This window comes from Saccharomyces mikatae (genome assembly GCF_947241705.1).
Source record: "Saccharomyces mikatae IFO 1815 strain IFO1815 genome assembly, chromosome: 6".
In the NCBI taxonomy this organism is placed as follows: Eukaryota; Fungi; Ascomycota; class Saccharomycetes; order Saccharomycetales; family Saccharomycetaceae; genus Saccharomyces; species Saccharomyces mikatae.
Window position 1 is genome coordinate 367,252 of NC_079261.1, and position 20,178 is coordinate 387,429.

The window sequence follows — 20,178 nt, forward strand, 5'->3', positions numbered from 1 at the left end:
TACTCAAGTTAAATTCAAAGAATTATCTTCTTTACAAATTAAAATGTCAACATACGTGAATTACTGATAAATATATCCGGCTAACTGCTGCCTCTTGCGTAACAACATCGAGGAAAAGTAACTCATATATTAACAGAATATGGATACAATCCACACCAAACAGAACTTGAATACTTTATATAAAACGAACGAATTGGCTACAACAGCCAAGACTATTACTGACCAGACGTCCATGTTATAATTAATTTAAATTTATTATTCTTTTATCTAGCGTCTTTCAATGCACTTTTGATTATTATTCGGGTAACATTCATTTATAGCTGGTTTTTTTTTTGCCATGCATGGCGAACTAAATTGACAAGAAACTGAACAACGGTTAAAACAACAAAAAGAAGAGAGTATCTTTTGTATTGAAGAATAACCAAGCGAGCAGGTTATCAACTGTCTAGGATTGTATACACAAGGACATAAAACTAGCTTTTATGGAGGAGACGGGTGATTCAAAGCTGGTCCCTAGGGACGAAGAGGAAATAGTAAATAATAATGATGAAGCTAAAGCGCCTAGTGATGAAGAAGAAGGAGAAGATGTATTCGACTCCTCTGAAGAAGATGAGGACATTGATGAGGACGAAGATGAAGCAAGGAAAGTACAAGAAGGCTTTATTGTTAATGATGATGATGAAAATGAGGACCTGGGAACAAGCATTTCCAAAAAAAGAAGAAAGCATAAAAGAAGAGAAAGAGAAGAAGATGATCGACTATCTGAAGACGATTTGGACTTGCTGATGGAAAATGCTGGTGTTGAACGTACTAAAGCGAGCTCCTCTTCCGGGAAATTTAAAAGGTTGAAGAGAGTAGGAGATGAAGGAAACGCGGCCGAATCAGAAAGTGAAAACGTCGTTGTTTCAAGGCAAGATTCTACTTCTAAATTGGAGGATTTCTTTTCTGAAGATGAAGAAGAAGAAGAATCCGGTTCGCGTAAAGGTAGAAATAGCGATTATGGCCGTGACGAAGAAGGTCATGAAAATAGGGATAGAACGGCTGATAAAGGTGGGATCTTGGACGAATTAGATGATTTCATTGAAGATGATGAATTTTCTGATGAAGACGATGAAACTAGGCAAAGGAGAATTCAAGAAAAGAAGCATTTAAGAGAACAGGCTACTAAGCAACCTACGCAGATCACTGGTTTATCGTCAGATAAAATTGACGAAATGTACGACATTTTTGGTGATGGTCATGACTATGATTGGGCCTTAGAAATTGAAAACGATGAATTAGAAAATGGTAACGAAAACAATGAAGCTGAAGAAGAGGAGATAGATGAAGAAACAGGTGCTATAAAAAGCACTAAGAAGAAAATATCTCTTCAAGATATTTATGATTTAGAAGACTTGAAAAAAAATTTAATGACCGAAGGAGATATGAAAATTAGAAAGACAGATATACCAGAAAGATACCAAGAGTTAAGAGCAGGTATCACCGATTACGGAAATATGTCAACCGAGGATCAAGAATTGGAAAGAAATTGGATATCTGAAAAAATTTCTGTGGATAAGAACTTCGACGCCAATTATGATCTCACTGAATTTAAAGAGGCAGTTGGGAACGCAATCAAATTCATCACTAAAGAAAACTTGGAAGTTCCTTTTATTTATGCTTACCGTCGTAACTATATTTCCTCAAGAGAGAAAGATGGGTTTCTTTTGACTGAAGATGATCTTTGGGAAATTGTTAGCCTCGACATAGAATTTCACAGTCTTGTGAACAAGAAGGATTATGTCCAGAGATTTTATGACGAATTACATGTTGATGATCCTATTGTAAGTGAATACTTCAAAAATCAAAATACTGCATCCATTGCTGAATTAAATTCTCTTCAAGATATATATGATTACCTGGAGTTCAAATATGCCAATGAAATCAATGAGATGTTTATAAATCATACTGGGAAAACTGGCAAAAAGCATTTGAAGAATTCCAGCTACGAAAAATTCAAAGCTAGTCCTCTTTATCAAGCGGTTAGTGATATTGGTATATCAGCAGAGAATGTTGGTGAAAACATCAGTTCTCAGCACCAAATTCATCCTCCTGTAGATCACCCAAGTTCCAAACCGGTAGAAGTGATAGAATCTATACTAAATGCGAACAGTGGTGATTTGCAAGTCTTCACGTCAAATACTAAACTAGCAATTGATACTGTTCAAAAATACTATTCTCTCGAATTGTCTAAGAATACCAAGATAAGGGAAAAAGTTAGATCCGATTTCTCTAAGTATTATTTGGCTGATGTTGTGCTAACAGCCAAAGGTAAAAAAGAAATACAAAAAGGATCTTTATATGAAGACATAAAATATGCTATAAATAGAACTCCGATGCACTTTCGTAGGGATCCAGATGTTTTCTTAAGAATGGTCGAGGCAGAATCTCTAAATTTACTCAGTGTTAAATTACACATGTCGTCACAAGCTCAGTACATAGAGCATTTGTTCCAAATTGCACTTGAAACAACTAATACCTCGGACATCGCGATTGAATGGAATAATTTCCGTAAATTGGCGTTCAATCAAGCAATGGACAAGATCTTCCAAGATATCTCGCAAGAAGTCAAAGACAATTTAACAAAGAACTGCCAAAAACTAGTAGCAAAGACCGTTCGCCACAAGTTTATGACGAAATTGGACCAAGCTCCATTCATTCCTAATGTCAGAGAACCAAAAATTCCAAAAATCTTAACTTTGACTTGTGGCCAGGGTAGATTTGGGGCAGATGCTATTATTGCTGTCTATGTTAACAGAAAGGGTGATTTCATAAGAGATTATAAGATTGTAGACAATCCATTTGATAAGACAAATCCTGAAAAATTTGAAGATACCTTGGATAATATTATCCAAAGTTGTCAGCCAAACGCCATCGGCATTAATGGTCCCAACCCGAAGACTCAAAAATTTTACAAAAAAATACAAGAGGTTCTACACAAGAAGCAAATTGTCGATAGTAGAGGACATACTATTCCAATCATCTACGTTGAGGATGAGGTCGCAATCCGTTATCAGAACTCGGAGAGAGCAGCTCAAGAATTTCCAAACAAACCTCCCCTAGTCAAGTACTGTATCGCCTTAGCACGCTATATGCACTCCCCGTTGCTCGAGTATGCTAATTTATCAAGCGAAGAAGTAAAATCATTGTCCATTCACCCTCATCAGAATTTGTTATCCTCAGAACAACTGACTTGGGCCCTTGAAACAGCTTTTGTTGACATTGTCAACCTGGTAAGTGTTGAAGTCAACAAAGCTACGGATAATACTTACTACGCTAGCGCGCTTAAGTATATCTCTGGATTTGGAAAACGTAAAGCAATTGATTTCTTACAGTCGCTTCAAAGGTTAAATGAACCATTGCTGGCTCGTCAGCAATTAATTACCCATAACATTCTTCATAAGACCATTTTTATGAATTCCGCCGGTTTCCTCTATATCTCATGGAATGAGAAAAGACAAAAATACGAAGATTTAGAACACGATCAACTAGACAGCACAAGAATCCATCCGGAAGATTACCATTTGGCTACTAAGGTTGCTGCTGACGCTTTAGAATACGATCCTGATACTATCGCCGAAAAAGAAGAGCAAGGAACTATGAGTGAATTTATCGAATTATTAAGAGAAGATCCTGATCGTAGAACTAAACTGGAATCATTAAATTTAGAATCTTATGCCGATGAACTAGAGAAAAACACAGGATTGAGAAAACTCAATAATTTAAACACAATTGTTCTTGAATTATTAGATGGGTTTGAGGAATTGAGAAATGATTTCCATCCACTGCAGGGTGACGAAATTTTCCAAAGCTTAACTGGTGAATCTGAAAAGACGTTTTTCAAAGGAAGTATCATCCCAGTGAGAATAGAAAGATTTTGGCATAACGATATAATTTGCACTACCAACTCTGAAGTCGAATGTGTAGTAAATGCTCAACGCCACGCAGGTGCACAATTAAGAAGACCAGCAAATGAAATATACGAAATTGGAAAAACTTATCCAGCGAAGGTGATCTACATTGATTATGCTAATATTACCGCGGAAGTTTCATTATTGGACCATGATGTAAAACAGCAATATGTTCCAATAAGTTATAGCAAAGATCCCTCCATTTGGGACTTGAAGCAAGAACTAGAAGATGCTGAAGAGGAGAGGAAGCTGATGATGGCGGAGGCTCGTGCAAAGAGAACACATCGTGTTATTAATCATCCTTACTATTTTCCCTTCAATGGAAGGCAAGCTGAAGATTACTTGAGAAGTAAAGAACGTGGTGATTTTGTTATCAGACAGTCTAGCCGGGGTGATGACCACTTGGTCATCACCTGGAAATTGGATAAGGATTTATTTCAACATATCGATATTCAAGAATTGGAGAAAGAAAATCCATTAGCTTTAGGTAAAGTCCTAGTCGTTGACAATCAAAAGTACAATGATTTAGATCAGATTATTGTAGAATACTTACAAAATAAAGTAAGGCTTTTAAACGAAATGACTTCTAGCGAAAAATTCAAAAGTGGCACCAAGAAGGATGTGGTAAAGTTCATTGAGGACTACTCTAGAGTAAATCCAAATAAGTCTGTTTATTATTTTAGTCTGAACTATGACAACCCTGGTTGGTTTTACTTGATGTTCAAGATTAATGCGAATAGCAAATTGTACACGTGGAATGTCAAATTAACGAACACTGGTTATTTCCTAGTTAACTACAACTATCCAAGTGTCATTCAACTTTGTAATGGTTTTAAAACTCTTTTAAAATCCAACAGTAGTAAAAGTAGGATGAATAACTATCATTAGTTGCATATATATAGTGTTATCGATATTACTATTACTACTTCTACCATTGTTTATATAATTTATGTAAACTAGAACGTTTCAACTGTATCTTTTATCTAATATTTTGGTGCGCATTTTAATCCGCAAAATTAATGCATGTAGTAGTGAATATTTCAATCAAAAGCTTTTTATGGAAAGAACTTGGAGAATAATTTTAGAAAAGTTTTCAGTAATGAGAAAATTTTGTTCTTATAATACAACGAGAGGACTATTTTAAACTCCAAAGTATCAGCAAGGAAAACTAGTGTGAATTTTCAATCACATCCAGAATGTAAATTGACTTGGTAGATACTCCAGCGACGACCTTCATTTGGTCATTAGTCACATCCATACACTTTATCCTATTACGCAAAATGTTCGGCTTATCGGGAATATTTAAAAGTCGGGAATCACCATTCATCAAATCAACGCCGTAAATACCGTCGTCATTTCCTACCAAAATACCATTAGAATATTTCAGTTTTCGGAGAATTGGTAACGAAAAATCATCTTGACAAATTTCTGTGGCAAAATTCCTTAAAACCTTATCATAGTATGTCTTTTGGACTTCACCCGATTTTATCGACTTTAACTGATCTGTCTTCATAGGTACTTCTACTAAAATCAATCTCATATAGGGCTTATGTGATGTAGCCACTACCAATATGGTGCTGGCCGTCAATTTTATCGTCTCCTTATTATTAGAATGAACAAAATCTACAACTATTACATCTCGAACGTTGAAAGCGTACGTGCTGAATTCTGCATTATTTAAGGCAATGTTGTATGAATGAACTAGGTACCTTGCATCCTTAATCGAGTAACACGTTATATGAGTGAATTCGGCCCTGGTAAGAAACACAGAGAATTTATTGCGACCGTCACCGTTATCACAATTAGCGATGACGTTCAACGACGTACAATTGGAAGCTAGCCTCACTTCTGAAAGTTGTGTAAGAAAATGCTCTGCATCCTTTATCTCCAGCAAACTCAATCGCAAGAAATTATCCATTCCACTAGTAATAATAAACCAAGATGAAGCTGTAGCACGGCATATCTTTATATGCGTAATCATTCTTGTATGAATTCTCCATGCTGCGTTAGGCACAAGTTCAAAATCCTTGTTTAGCAAGTAGAAGAATCCGTTCATTGAACACAAATATTGGTAACCAGAACTACCAATGTATCCATATAGCTTGACAATGCTCTTGATTTTTTCCTTAATATTAAGAGCCTTAGATGTCGCTTTCTGAACGTCGTAGACTATAAGGCACCCAGTAGCCGATGAAAGCAGTAAATGTTTACCATCTTCGGTAAATTTGGCACTGATAAACAACATATCATTGGGTAAGGCTCTGTTTAAATTGACATTGATGGAAAATTTCAAATCATGGTTCCAAGGCTGGATTCCATATTTTATGTTATCAACTGGGGCTAAATCATCGTTTATTGAAAGAGTTTTAAACCTATCTTTGAATGATAGTTTTTTGTAGTGAATTCTATCCTCAATAACTGTTTGTAGGTCTTCCAATGGTACGTCACCGACATTACCAATTGAGCTTTTGATCTTCTCCAAAGCAGAAAGTGGTAATGCTGTCTCCCTTATGAATGCAGCGAATGAGTCTTCCAAACCATTATACTTAAGATAATTGGCAATCAATAGATTAGTATAATATTTAGTTGTCGAATTATCACTCATGTTACTCTTACTGAACTTTTATTATTAAGTGACACATGCTTATTCTAGATCAAGTTTTTTTCTTTATATTGGATATTACTTAATATTGTTTCCTTTTTTTTCTTAATTTACACCCAAACCAATTTTTAGGACCCATACCTTGTTCGTGAAAATGAAATCAGCTGCTTTGAGTACCGCTCGGCATTACGATGCGAACTATAGGGAAGACACTCCCTTCCTTCCGGCGAAGGGCCTTCCAAAAAACCACCGTTTGCAGAAGCTTCCTGGGACAGCACCAACGAGAACTCTTCCTAATATTGGCGGAACTACTCTGGTGAGGTGCCCACGGCAGCAACGACAGGGTTTGAGTTCTCTGCGCCGACAGAATACTGCTATCATCTGATAATATTCAGCTAACGGTTTCTGCATGTTAAATTAGATACAATATAATATTTGGTATACTGGGATATAGTAGTCAAAATTTTAAAGAATATTCAACCAACAGGAAATAAACAAAGATGGGTAAAGGTAAACCAAGAGGTTTGAACTCTGCTAGAAAGTTGCGTGTCCATAGAAGAAATAAGTATGTTGAATTAACTAGAAATGAAAATGGACCCCTATCGTGATTTCGTTAAATAAAGGAAGTGTTGTAAACTCTGGAATGATGAATAAAGAACTTTTATTTTGACGCTAATTGGTAAAAAGGCCCTGGAATATTTCAAATGAGAAAAGTAATAGACGATGGAAGATGGATTTTCATTACTTTTACAGTCTTATAATATAGAAATAAAAATCTTTGGTTCAAGGGCAAACTCACATCAATCACAAGAGGCTGTGTCTTAAGATAAATATCTTTTACTAACTATTCTCATTATTATTATTACTATAGCCGTTGGGCCGAAAACAACTATAAGAAGAGATTGTTAGGTACTGCCTTCAAGTCTTCTCCATTTGGTGGTTCTTCTCATGCTAAAGGTATTGTTTTGGAAAAATTGGGTATTGAATCCAAGCAACCTAACTCTGCTATCAGAAAGTGTGTTAGAGTTCAATTAATCAAGAACGGTAAGAAGGTTACTGCTTTCGTTCCAAACGATGGTTGTTTAAACTTTGTCGATGAAAATGACGAAGTCTTACTAGCAGGTTTCGGTAGAAAGGGTAAGGCTAAGGGTGATATTCCAGGTGTTAGATTCAAGGTCGTTAAGGTCTCTGGTGTCTCCTTGTTGGCCTTATGGAAGGAAAAGAAGGAAAAGCCAAGATCATAAACGGGGAAGTCTTCCTTACGAGGATCACACTGTTTTTGTACCTTCATGTATCTCTTTTATTCTTCTATCCCAGCAAAACCTTCTAATTTCTCATTAGGAACGGGAGAGAATCACATCAATATTTTCTCTTTAATAGAATGTATAATTCAATAGAAAAAACAACATAATTTGCACTTTAGTTTGATGCTGATAGAACGTTATTTCCTTAGTAATCTGTTTCCCTTAAATCGAAGAGGTCTACTTATATTACATTGATTAGTAATGCTATATATGTATTACACTCATTCTTTATACAACCTGATTATGTTTTATTTTTATATTCTTTTACCAGAGCAGTATCCTTCTCCAAAACATCATTCAAGTACGTTATACCGCGTTGTTGGTTCGTCAGAATTTCCACTATCTTGTTGATACGATCATTAGATTCTTCACAGGTGCCTTGGGACATACTGTCTTGGTTTTTAGTATCGTCATTGAAAACCATCAATTTACTATCTAATTGACTAGAGATGTTTTTAGCACGCTCTTTTAGAATAGCAAGCCTTGCCCAAAGTTCGTTAGTCTTACCTAAACCAGCAGGATCTTCACTCCGTTGTAGTAATGTTTGGAATTGTGACCACATCTTCTCCTCTGCAATACCTAATGGTAGTCCTCTGTTCTTTAGAATTGCCAGTTGCGTACCTAATTTTAAGATTCTTTTTTCAATCTCTACATTTCGTGATTGCGCCTTCAGGATTCTGGATGCGGTATCCAATTCATGCTTTTGTTGTAACTGCGTAGACTTCTCCAAAATTTGATTCAAAATGATCCTAGCTTGTGCGACATTTTCAGTTTGTACTTGATTACGTTGGTTCAAGCCTTCGAACCCATATATCTGAATAGGAATTGTCTGAGCAGAAGGTTTCTTTTCCATCGCTTGGTCCCACTCGTCTTGGAGTACTCGTCCTGGTTTGGTGTATAAAATAGCCTCAGTTTCATTCACTTTATTGTATACAAATGCTCTCAATTTCGTTTTCGTAGTGTTTGGATCCCATGATTCTTTACATTTCAGGACCTGTTCTTGGATTTGTTGAGGGTAATTGGAAAGCTGCTGCTGCTGTTGAGCAATTGCTTGCGTTTGTTGCAACGGTACCTGAAATTGTTGTTGCTGTTGTTGCTGTTGTTGCTGTTGCTGTAAGTTAGGTTGTGTTGAAGGTTTAGACCAAGCAAATGATGGTTGCGTAGAAAGGGTATTTCCAAGTCCGGGTGTAGTATTTGTTTGAGGCTGCTGGGACTGGCCGAAAAGTCCGCCTCCCGCAAGAGTATTGTTACTCTGGGTGCTATTTCCAAATAGCCCACCATTAGCTGCTGAACCCAGTGGTTTGGCACCAAATAATCCTCCCGAGACCGCTGTAGTGTTTTGAGGCTTGGCGCCAAAGAGCCCACTACCATTCATGGTAGATGTGTTTTGCGTGTTATTGCCACCCATCAGTGTGCCAGTAGATCCCATCTTATTAACAAATAACCCACCACCTGTCGTACTACTGTTTTGTGCACTGTTGCCGAAAAGACCTCCATTTGTAGCAGCTGGCTTGCTTCCAAATAACCCGCCTCCCGTGGTGGGCTGCTGAGGTTGAGCAGTTTGCTGGCCAAATAAACCTGTCCCAGTAGCTGTAGTTCCTGAAGCACTAGTAGTTGAACTCCCCAGGCCACCAAGAGTAGGCTTAGTGCCGAAAAGGCCACCTCCGGTACTATTTTGTTGATTATTTCCAAAGGTATTCGTGGATTGATTCACACCAAATCCTCCGGTTGACGTTGTACCAGCATTCGGCTGACTGCCTCCAAAGTCAAATCCTGAACCCGAAGGCTGAGTATTGGCACTGTTATTCTGACCAAATGAAAACCCAGTCGAACCGGCTGGTTTACTTCCAAATCCGCTACTACTACCGCCGAAACCAAACATGTGTTCAATTGGTCAACGAAGTATGTCCTATATAACTAACGAAAGTCACTGAAATAATGTGGTAGGAAGAATCCTTGGTCCTAACTTTCAATCGTTTCAGTAAGAGCTGGTAAACATTGATTTGGAAGGATGAGATTTTGCTTTTGCTCATTTCAAGAAACAATTTTTTTGAAGAATTATCCATTCTGCATACGTTAAAAATGATGACATTAAACAATGGTACAAATTACCCTAGATTATCATGTAACTATTATATTGCTCTATTGTAACAAGACCGACTTACTCACAAGGAATGGTATGGGTGAATTTTGAAAAGAAACCTCTATAACTCCATACTTGAAGTCAACAAAAGAACCACCCCCACCAGTTACGCAGGTTTTATAACGGAGACTAATGTCAAAGATAGAATTTTTAAACTTGATGGGCTTTCAAGACACTTTTCGGTTAAAATTTTTAATGAGATTTGAAATTCTTGCAGGAGGTCTTGGTAATCATTGCGCAAATGATGAATATACGGCGAGTTCGACTCAGAAAAGGATTCCAATATTCGACGTGACGCTGTAACCAAACTATACAATTGCTCGATTAAGCCAGAGCAGATTTCTTCTTCTAGTGGCTCTATACCGCACATTTCATGAAGAGATTTACTCAATTTTCTACCAAGTAATAGTGCTTCAGTCAGTTGTGAATGATTACGTAACGAACCATAAATTTCATCCAGCTTCTTCAAGTATTCCAAGACATCCTTTATGATCTCTTGTGTGTCTGTAATGTCTTCCTTTATCAAATGATCCAACTGGGTCATAAATTTCTGTAGGTCACTTTGTGTTCTTTCTAAATCCATCAGTGTTCCATTTTCCTCATCTGTATAAGTGCTGGAGAAAGTCAAATAGTCATCGTAGTTGCTTCTTATCTGTTCTAATAATGTTTGTACCATTTTCTGTGAAAGCCCAGATAGATCTCTAATAAGGGAGTCGAGTGGAAGGAACTGAAAATTCTTCTCTATTAAAAACTTATCAACATCAAAGTTAGCAATATCGGCCCCATTATGCTGAGATTCACGGTATTTTTCAATTTCTGTGCCAAACAACTCTTTGGATATTTCTGCAGTTACCGGCAAATCCAGCTCTAGTTCATCATCATTTAGAAAGTCCATTTTGGCTTAGAGACAAAAGTGTGCTCCAACCAACTGTCAATTTCTTTTTTTCTGTATATATGATTCTATATTCTTCAAGCTTTGTTTTCTTGTCTTGTTGAAGATTAGGTGAAAAAAGTATATAGACCCGGGCAAAGCACACTTCCTATTTAGTTAAAAAATAGCCACTTGAAGAAACCTATTACAGCACATTATGAGATTGGTATGAATGCTAAGCTAATTGTTGAGTTCCATTGTTAATAAAGGAAATATTGTTTGTATTCAGAATAATTTAGAAGTTTCCCTCGAGGATATAGGAATCTACAAAAGGAAGCGACAATTCCGGTTAGTAATAATATACATTTATTTACTTTCCTGTTTTAAACGTTGTCATTCATTATCCTATTGCGTTACTAGTCCCTAAGTTTCAGGTTCCGCTAAATTCAGTGACTGTTTCTAATCTTCTAACACCGTATATGATAATATACTAGTAGCGCGAATATTAGTGGATAGACGATAGTTCATTCATATTCTATTACATTGGACTTGATTCTATCCGATTAATTAGTGATTATGTTTGTAAAATAATGGGTAAGTTTATTGTGAAGAGATGAAGAAGGAAAGGACGAAATTAAATATGTTGCAGCAAAAGATGAGATACCTTGATATAATAATACACAATCCTAAATGTTCAATAGAACCATTTATAAAACCCCAAATGAAACAGTCAAGATTGATTATACCAGGCAAATTACTGCCTTCCTTAGACGGTCTACGGAAACTTATAAATACATAAATAACCAGTTTAGACCTTATGGTTCCCCTCTTCCGCCACTTAGTATCGTCTAGATATTGTATATTAAGATTGTTAAGACACTGGAATATTAGTGCTGATAATTCAGTGGTTTAGTAAGTTGTAATAATTAAGAATATATCGTTCTTTCTTAATCTATATAAGAGAGGTATAGAAAATACACGCTGGTTGGTTATATTGAACGCAATAGTTCAGACATAATTCGGAATATTGATGATAAGATTTGGGTGATAAATCATCTTCTTATATACTAAGTTCTGGTCAATTAATAGATCTTTATCTTACTAATGCAGGTAATTCTATTATTAGAATTTCCCTACTCCAATTTAATTGGTATCATCATAAGAAAGTTAGTATTATTTACTTAACATTATTAGTATCATGTTAAAGAATGTTCGTCATCAACTACAACAATTTATATGAATAAATGTATAGTAGTAATCACTTATTCCAACAATCAGTGAGCTGTCGCAGTACCTCTATTGTCACGTCGCAAACTTATTTAAGTAATAAGGAAACTTCTGGTCTAAACATCAACTTTTTCTTCTATTCTATGTATCTAGTCTTACATTGTAGTTTCCTAGAATACTACTATTTATATATGTTGATTGTTTTTACTGCTTCGGACAGTGCGTCTTTGTACGCATATAACATAACTGGTGATTACCTTAAAGTAATTACTGAGAATCAACCAACCACAGAATTGTGACTATTTAGAAAAACAAAACCTAATGAATATGTAATTTCCTCGTAAATAGAAGACTCCATGGCCAAGTTGGTTAAGGCGTGCGACTGTTAATCGCAAGATCGTGAGTTCAACCCTCACTGGGGTCGATTTTTTGTTAATTATTCCATATCTAATGGAAGCGCTGTGGAAAACAATAATTTTTTTAACGGAGGCCTAGTTAACACTAGATCACAGTCACCTTTTGAAAAGAAATAGTAATCACAGTTACAGGAACTCATTTAGATAAAAGAATCATTAAAATGCTGAACGTATACATAATGCACATCTATACGTATATGGAAACTTAAATAAGGAATAAATAAAACGGCTTTACGAAAATCAAAAGGGGAAAACCCCGAATCAAGAAAGATATCTCTCTACCTTCTAGTGGGTTTTTCTTGATGAATAGGTACGATTTTTTCGGATTGAACAATTTCTTCATTTCCGTCCGAAGAGCTATTAGTGACAGTGCTGCTACGGTCAACCGCCGAATGATCATCTCTCACATGGTGATTTACATCTGAATGTTGGGAATCTTCTTCTACACCCCATAGGTAATAATCTCTTCTAACCTCTACATAATCATACGCAAATTCACCAATTTGATCTTCGTCCATACCTAATTCCTCTGCTTCTTCAGATATCCTTAGCTTCATACCGGGGATGTACCCGAGCACAAAGCAAATTATTGCCGTCACAGCGGCAGTGTACCCAATCGACGCAGCGATGTAAGCAATCTGTTTGTACATTTGCTTGTAGTTGTGAGTTATCCAGCCACCTTCGTGCTCTGTAGCACCGTCCATTCCGATGACCCAGTCTGCTGCGAAAAGTGCATTGAAAATTAGCCCTATTACACCAGCAACTCCGTGCTCAGCCAGGATATCCATGGCATCATCTACTTTGGCGTAATATTTCAATTTCGTCGCAAAGTTACAGACAACCCCTGCGACGATACCTTGAATAAGTGAACCATAAAGAGTTATACAGCCTGAGCTCGGTGTTGCAGCTACCAGTCCCGAAATAATACCAGAACACAAGCCGACCGTCGACCATTTCTTTTCTGATCTATAATCTAATAGGCACCAGGTCATCCCACCAGTAATGGCGCTGAGGCACGTGTTCATAAATGCATAAACTGATCTTAAATTCGGAGATAATGATGACGCTGAATTAAATAATAGCCAACCAAACCATAGTATGGACGTACCCAAAGTAACCAATGATACATTATGAGGCCTGAAATTTATCAGCAACTTTTCATTTCTTTTACCCAAAAACCAAGAGTAAACAAACCCGGCAACGGCGCTTAGGATTTCAATGTTCCCACCGCCTGCCCAATCTAACACCCCCCATTGGTATGCCCAACCACCCGGCGACCAAATCCAATACGTTACAGGGCAGTACCCAATAGTGGCTAGAATAAAGAGGAAAACCATATGCGGTAACAGCCTACCTCTTTCAGCAGTAGCGCCGGCAATAATACTCAAGTTGACACACGAAAACATCATTTGGAAGGTTGCATATGCTAGCTCAGGATAGACATCCTCATCGAACTTTTTCCCATATACGTTCCTAAACCCAAATGAATCCAGGTTCCCTATGAACTTATTGTTGGAAGCGGACTTAGAAAAAGCCAATGAGTAGCCCCAGAAATACCATTGCAGTATACCAACCAGTGTTGCCATTAGTACAACCCAAATCAATGCTAATGCTGACTTTCTTCTCGCCAACCCAGAGTACAAGAATCCCAGCCCAGGCACCATAAAAAATACCAATGCCGCACCTAAAATCATGAAGGCCACAGTGGGGCCATCATAAGTCTCTGTCGTCAAAGGACCTGTAGATCGACTTTCCATGCTGTTAATTGTATAAGCACCCGTACTGCAGTCTAGTTACCTCAATAACCCTGTGACCTTAAACCTAAACAAATCGCAAGAGCACCTATATAAATAATCAGCTTTCAAGAATACTATCCAGGAACTGCATAGCCCAGACTCGTTAGTAGCCGGTACTATATAAACCTTGACCATTTTTCCGGTTTTTTTTTTTTCATGAAAAACATTCCATCAATGCTTTCTTTTCTTTCTTCTTCTCTTCTATGTTTACATAGCCATGAGGTAACACAATTGTGAATCTTATCGTTATCGCTATCTGCGATGCCTCGTCCAATAAGAGGGGCGTACGCCCGAAAAGATAAGCAACCAGGGCCTTTTCTTCCGCACCCAGCTGAAAGACAATGGCAAAAGAGAGGGGAGGCGCAAAACAAAGTTCGTAGAAAAGTACAACTTTGGTAGGGCATCGCTATTAAGACGTTTAACATGGTTAAGATGCAGCAGAGAGGATGTGTGGCGAAGAGTAAAGTGGACCTAGAAAAGACATATGATCGCCCCTGTTCTTCCCCCGCTTCTTCTTCTTGTAGCAGAGAAGGTTAAAGGTTACGAGGGTAAAGCGGCTATGTTGTTTGGAACTTTTACTTTTATAAGGTGATCCGAGTAGCGCTTATATAGAAGTAGTTTAGCCTTATCTAGCTCCTTCCATAGAAGCTGAATAGGATTTTTTTGAGCGGCCGAAGAGTGCCGAACGCAATCATGGCTGTTGGTAGCAGTTGAAACTTCTCCTGCTGTACAATTAACTTAAGAGGTTATGCGAGTAACCGCCATGTCAAGTTTAACAGGTGTGCGTTTTTGAACGAGTGTTATTCTGGCTTGTTCTGTGTAGTGGAAAGTATTCTCTTCAAATCTTGCCGAAAATCACATCTGTGCGGACGTAGCTCCCCTGTAGGAATCTTCGCAAGAAACGAAGCATAATCGAGAACTGGTTGTTCCAAGGTTAATTGTTTAAGAGAAGGGCAATTCTATCACAAACAATCATGCGTGAGAATTCAGTGTCTACAAAGGTACTTCCATACAAGCTGTCCAACAGTAGCAAAATAACAACATCCATACCAAATGAGCTAGTTCTATTGCGGAATGCTTGCATAACATCATCGGATAGCTCTTCGTCCAAGGTTGATATCATTACGTGTATAGATATCTGGCTGAAATATGCTAACGGCTTGCTGACCTACAGATCTCAGATTGGCAACGCTGCAGCTCTCGTAGAAGAGGAAATAGTGACAGCGTTAATCAACGTGGCCACATTCTATCAAGACATCGGCGTTGAAACATTGCACAGGGCGTATGAATCTTCACAGCCATCTAACAGCTTATGGACAACTAGTGGGACTTACTTAAAGAGAGGGTTAGGATTAATCAGCTTTCTCAAGAAAACCTGTAAGATAGGCACGACAAACGATGACAAGGAGATACAAGTTCTCGATCTCACCAACCAGTTGTCTTTGGAATTTCAATTGTTACAAGAGCTAGGGATTATCATTCTGGCGTTATCTAAATTGAGATCCAAAGTTAGCAAAGATGCTGTTGTGGACCTTGAGCCTCAAGAATTGAAAGATCTGGGCAAATCCAGTGTCTTTTACGCCAAGCTTTGCATTGGATCTTATAATACTGCATTACAATGCCAAGGTGGACGAATAGTAGACGGACTATTTCTAAATTTTTTGCAGAGTTTGATATATCTATTTTTATCAATTAACCAATACAACATTGATGAATGCGGAATCGCTATCGGAATGTTACAGGAGTCGATCAAGAAACTATTAAGCATAGTACCTAATTCGCAACTTAAAGAACTGGACATTTTATCCTCAACCGATACTACGAGAAAGAGGGATCTCATAAAAATAGCCTTCAAAAGGAAAATGCATGCATCTACCTCAAAAAAGCAACGTATATTTCAGAAAGCAGTATCATTTTCATCCAAAAATGATATGATGTCTTTATTAAGGTCTTCACTGGATGATTTTATTGTTCCCCTGACGATACTACTAAGATACAGATACCAAAGAACCAATGAGAACTATTCGTTCAAAACGGTAGAAAATGACGTTGATAAATTGAATGAACTCTTCCCGAGAGGAAAGTCGTCAGACTTTCAAGGTACTGAGTGGAGTTTTCAAGATGATCATCTTACATTTGAAAACTCGAACGGCACAACAAATAACTGTATTAACTATTTTTAAATTATGGTTCCAGAAACTTATATTAATTTAGTAGAAATAAAATACACACACACACACACATACACATATATATATATATACCAAAACAAGAATTTTTCTTGCAATTAATACTGAATAGTACCTGATTTATAAAAATAAACGTGCTAGGTTAAAGGTTGTTTATCCACTAATCGCTATTAAAATACATTATTGGAACAAGCGGCTCATCATTGAACGAATATTCATAGTGCTGGCATGGGCCAACTGGATGGCATAGATGTTTAAGTAAAATGTAATTATGGCAGTAATTTTGAGCTAATTTTTTGGGATTCCTTTGTTGATAAAGGCAATATTATTATGTATGTAGAATGTACTAAAAGTTCTCCTCGAGGATATAAAAACTGACAAAAGGGAATCGATGGTTCAACACAATGATATATTTGTTTGTGCTCTTGTTTTATATGCTGTCATTCACTATCCTATTACAGCATCATTTCCTTGCGTTTCAGCTTCCACTAAAATGGATGACTGTTTCTCAATCTTTATGATATCTTCTAACACCGTATATTATCGTATATTAGTAACATGGTTACTATTAAGCACAGGATTGTCAGTTCTTATTCCAATATTTTTGAATAACAAATTACTTTTTGTTGATAATTAGTTGTTTAGTAAGTTGTAATAATTAAGAATAGTCGTTCCTTCTTAATTTATCTAAGAGAGGTATATGAAACACATGCTGATTGATTATATTAAACCCAATGATTCGAAAATAACTCAGAACAATGATGATAAGATTTGGGTGATAACTCATCTTCTTATATACTAAGTTCTGGACAATTAATAGATCTTTATCTTACTACTGCAGTAAATTCTATTATTAAAATTCGCCTACTCCAATTTATACGAAAGACGTATAGTTGTAATCGCTTATTCGAACAAGTTGTATGATAAGTGTTTAATGAACGTTATGAGATGATGTATTCTCACACCAGGTATTATACTTTGAGTACTAAGAAGAAGTATGTTGTATCTTAAGATGAGATACGTCAGTATGACAATACATCATTCTAAACGTTCATAAAACACATATGAAACAATCTTATAACGAAACGAACAGATTGAACCACATAAGGTAAAACCCTGCTTTTCCGAGCTGAACTAATCAAATGTATAAATACCTGAACAATTAGTTAGATCCGAGATTCCGCGCTTCCACTATTTAGTATAAACTATATCTTATATAATATATAGGATAAGTAACACCCCGTGAATTAAGTTGATAAGTCGTTTTGACAATAAGTTACTTCCCTAAGATAGTATATTAGGATTGTCAAGACATCCCGGTATTACTCGAGCCCGTAATACAACAAAGTATGATTACAACTGCTCGCGTGGCGTAATGGCAACGCGTCTGACTTCTAATCAGAAGATTATGGGTTCGACCCCCATCGTGAGTGTTTTCTAAAATAAGTTTTTTGGAGGAGTTCTTTTGCTTGACAGGGTAGGATATACTTACCTTACTGGGAAACCTTGTCGTATACAACAATAGATAATATAGAAAAAAATTGCTACTTTTTTACTTCGTATGCTCATATTATTTTTCTTCTTAGATTTCTTACTTCTAATAATATACCAAATCAATAAGAAGGCATGTGTTACAAGCCAAATCCACCATTTGAGTAGGCCATTGGCTTAATATCTGGATGTTCAACAGCTTCAAATGTTTCAATCAGTAGATTCTCGTCATCATTCCTACCGGGCTGTAAAACGCCATGACCAGGAACAATATGAATAACACCTCCAAGATTACCTTGACTATCACAATAGTTCGGAGCGCTAAAAACTGTCATTAGCATACCTTTCTGCTCGAATTGTACACCATCCATTCTCAACTCGTGAGATCTAAATACCTTACGCAATTTGTTGTTCTTTAAAAATCTTTCCGTAATATCAGGTCCAAAAGCATGTCCTAGACCACGTTGTGAGGGGCCCATCCCATTGGCTTCTTGTGGATCTGCCCATAATAGTTCCATGAAGGCACCATCTCTTGGTGGTTGAGCAAATCTGTTAATATTCTTGAAATCCGATAAACTTGCTGAAGGATCACTTGGCAGGCCACCATGCATTACAAGGTAATCATCATTAATTAAAGTAGCTAATGGCAGACTTTCAAAACTTTGCGAGAACATATTAAAAATCCTTTGTGAGTATTTGTATTTACATTCATCTTCAAACCCGTAAATTTTGTTCATGTTGTCACTCTCGTGATTACCTCTGTTCAAAAAGAAATTCATTGGATAAAGTATTTTCAGACAGTAGAACAATAGTGCAACTTCACACGACCAAGAACCACGATCAACAAAATCACCATTAAAAAGATATGTGTGCTTAGGGCCTACTTTACCAAACTTGCGAAATAGGTTCAAAACGTCATAAAACTGGCCATGTGTATCACCACATACTGATATCCTTATATCGGGAGTAGAATTATTTTCTAATTCCACCATAGAAGGCTCTTGACGAAACAAAGTGTCTGCATGTGAGATAATAGCTGCGACGTACTTTTTTGGGAGATGTTTTGCCTTTAAAAACAAATTGTTAATCATTTGCGAAATAAACTCTTGAGACATGTTCGTGATCTTTGCACCTTTAAATGCATTCTTATCGTCATATAACTGTTCAAATTCTAATTTGGGACCATCATAGTTGGCTAAGTCTGCGTTAGCATCGAAAGAGCTCAAGTTCAAAGTTTGACACAAACTGATTTTAGTTTCATTTTCTCCACCTCCGATGGCTTTCCTAAATCTCTCCTCTCTAATAAATCTATCACATGTAACTAAGGCCTTAGTAGCAGCAGAGTCTTTGGGTTTTGCCTTTAAAAGTACATTCAAATCTTTCTTTGCCTTCTTGAATTCTAACAAAGCCATACAAGATAATGCACGCCTATGGTAAGCTTTGATATTTTTAGGATCCAATTTAATGGCTTCATCACAGTCATTCAAAGCACTTTGAAAGTTATCCACCTTAAAATGAGCAAATGCTCTATTTGAAAAATATATAGACTGTGTTGCATCTAGATCAATTGCCTCTGTATATTTCTCAATGGCCTTCAAAAAATGCTTTTCTTTTACAAAAACGTTACCTTCATTCTTCCTTTCGAGAGCCTTGGCACAATCAGATGCTGTGGGGGTTGACATAGTTTAGAGATGTTTAATGGTATTAAGGTATGCAGTATTTCTTGCCTCTGAAATACCACTTTTTAAAAGCTGTTTAATTTCAGTTTCCAGCTTCATGGGCCAAATTGATCAATTTTTTTTTTACCTCATCTGTGAAGTTTTTCAGTTTCCCACTGTCGTTTTTTTCATGGTTTTTAGCGATCCAACCGAAAATGAAACACAAAATGCCATTTCAAGGAAGGTGAAAGTAAAATATTCAAGAAAGGACTACAATCGCAGTTGATGAATTATCAGGCAGATCTTATATGTCAGGATTATTAAGACACGCCAATATTAGTACAACTGTCGTGATGATAACTCTATTGTCACCTAGCGAACTTATCAAAGTATTAAAGAAAAATCTCAGGTCCAAATTTTAACTTGTTCTTCTATATATCAAGTCTTGCATTGCATTTTAGTTTCCTGGAATACTACTATTTATATATGTTGTTTATTAGTACTGTTTTGATTAGAGTGTCTAAGTTCGTT

At 36.8% G+C, this 20,178-nt stretch overlaps 8 protein-coding genes and 2 non-coding genes across 10 annotated transcripts; 5 read left to right on the forward strand and 5 right to left on the reverse strand.

Annotated features, from left to right (window-relative positions):
- Positions 1-482: 482 nt before the first annotated feature.
- Positions 483-4,838, forward strand: SPT6 (chromatin-remodeling histone chaperone SPT6; the record flags this gene model as incomplete). Its single annotated transcript, XM_056222207.1, has 1 exon — positions 483-4,838. One exon carries the CDS (start codon positions 483-485, stop codon positions 4,836-4,838), a length of 4,356 nt encoding a protein of 1,451 aa, XP_056081922.1.
- A 280-nt stretch (positions 4,839-5,118) lies between these two features.
- On the reverse strand, positions 5,119-6,555 carry SMKI06G1560 (uncharacterized protein; the record flags this gene model as incomplete). The annotated part of the gene is made up of 1 exon (XM_056222209.1): positions 5,119-6,555. The coding sequence occupies one exon, from the start codon at positions 6,553-6,555 to the stop codon at positions 5,119-5,121; it is 1,437 nt and encodes a 478-aa protein (XP_056081923.1).
- A 497-nt stretch (positions 6,556-7,052) lies between these two features.
- RPS23A (40S ribosomal protein uS12) lies at positions 7,053-7,796 on the forward strand (the record flags this gene model as incomplete). The annotated part of the gene is made up of 2 exons (XM_056222210.1): positions 7,053-7,117; positions 7,424-7,796. 2 exons carry the CDS (start codon positions 7,053-7,055, stop codon positions 7,794-7,796), a joined length of 438 nt encoding a protein of 145 aa, XP_056081924.1.
- A 301-nt stretch (positions 7,797-8,097) lies between these two features.
- Positions 8,098-9,738, reverse strand: NUP57 (FG-nucleoporin NUP57; the record flags this gene model as incomplete). Its single annotated transcript, XM_056222211.1, has 1 exon — positions 8,098-9,738. One exon carries the CDS (start codon positions 9,736-9,738, stop codon positions 8,098-8,100), a length of 1,641 nt encoding a protein of 546 aa, XP_056081925.1.
- A 367-nt stretch (positions 9,739-10,105) lies between these two features.
- Positions 10,106-10,894, reverse strand: COG2 (Golgi transport complex subunit COG2; the record flags this gene model as incomplete). Its single annotated transcript, XM_056222212.1, has 1 exon — positions 10,106-10,894. One exon carries the CDS (start codon positions 10,892-10,894, stop codon positions 10,106-10,108), a length of 789 nt encoding a protein of 262 aa, XP_056081926.1.
- A 1,553-nt stretch (positions 10,895-12,447) lies between these two features.
- Positions 12,448-12,521, forward strand: Smki_6.trna12N. Its single transcript has one exon. It is a non-coding gene; the product is annotated as a tRNA-Asn (tRNA).
- A 270-nt stretch (positions 12,522-12,791) lies between these two features.
- On the reverse strand, positions 12,792-14,270 carry MEP1 (ammonium permease MEP1; the record flags this gene model as incomplete). Its single annotated transcript, XM_056222213.1, has 1 exon — positions 12,792-14,270. One exon carries the CDS (start codon positions 14,268-14,270, stop codon positions 12,792-12,794), a length of 1,479 nt encoding a protein of 492 aa, XP_056081927.1.
- Positions 14,271-15,283: 1,013 nt separating this feature from the next.
- On the forward strand, positions 15,284-16,492 carry SMKI06G1610 (uncharacterized protein; the record flags this gene model as incomplete). Its single annotated transcript, XM_056222214.1, has 1 exon — positions 15,284-16,492. One exon carries the CDS (start codon positions 15,284-15,286, stop codon positions 16,490-16,492), a length of 1,209 nt encoding a protein of 402 aa, XP_056081928.1.
- A 1,367-nt stretch (positions 16,493-17,859) lies between these two features.
- Positions 17,860-17,931, forward strand: Smki_6.trna13R. The gene has a single exon. It is a non-coding gene; the product is annotated as a tRNA-Arg (tRNA).
- Positions 17,932-18,129: 198 nt separating this feature from the next.
- PPT1 (protein serine/threonine phosphatase) lies at positions 18,130-19,671 on the reverse strand (the record flags this gene model as incomplete). Its single annotated transcript, XM_056222215.1, has 1 exon — positions 18,130-19,671. The coding sequence occupies one exon, from the start codon at positions 19,669-19,671 to the stop codon at positions 18,130-18,132; it is 1,542 nt and encodes a 513-aa protein (XP_056081929.1).
- Between the last annotated feature and the right edge of the window lie 507 nt (positions 19,672-20,178).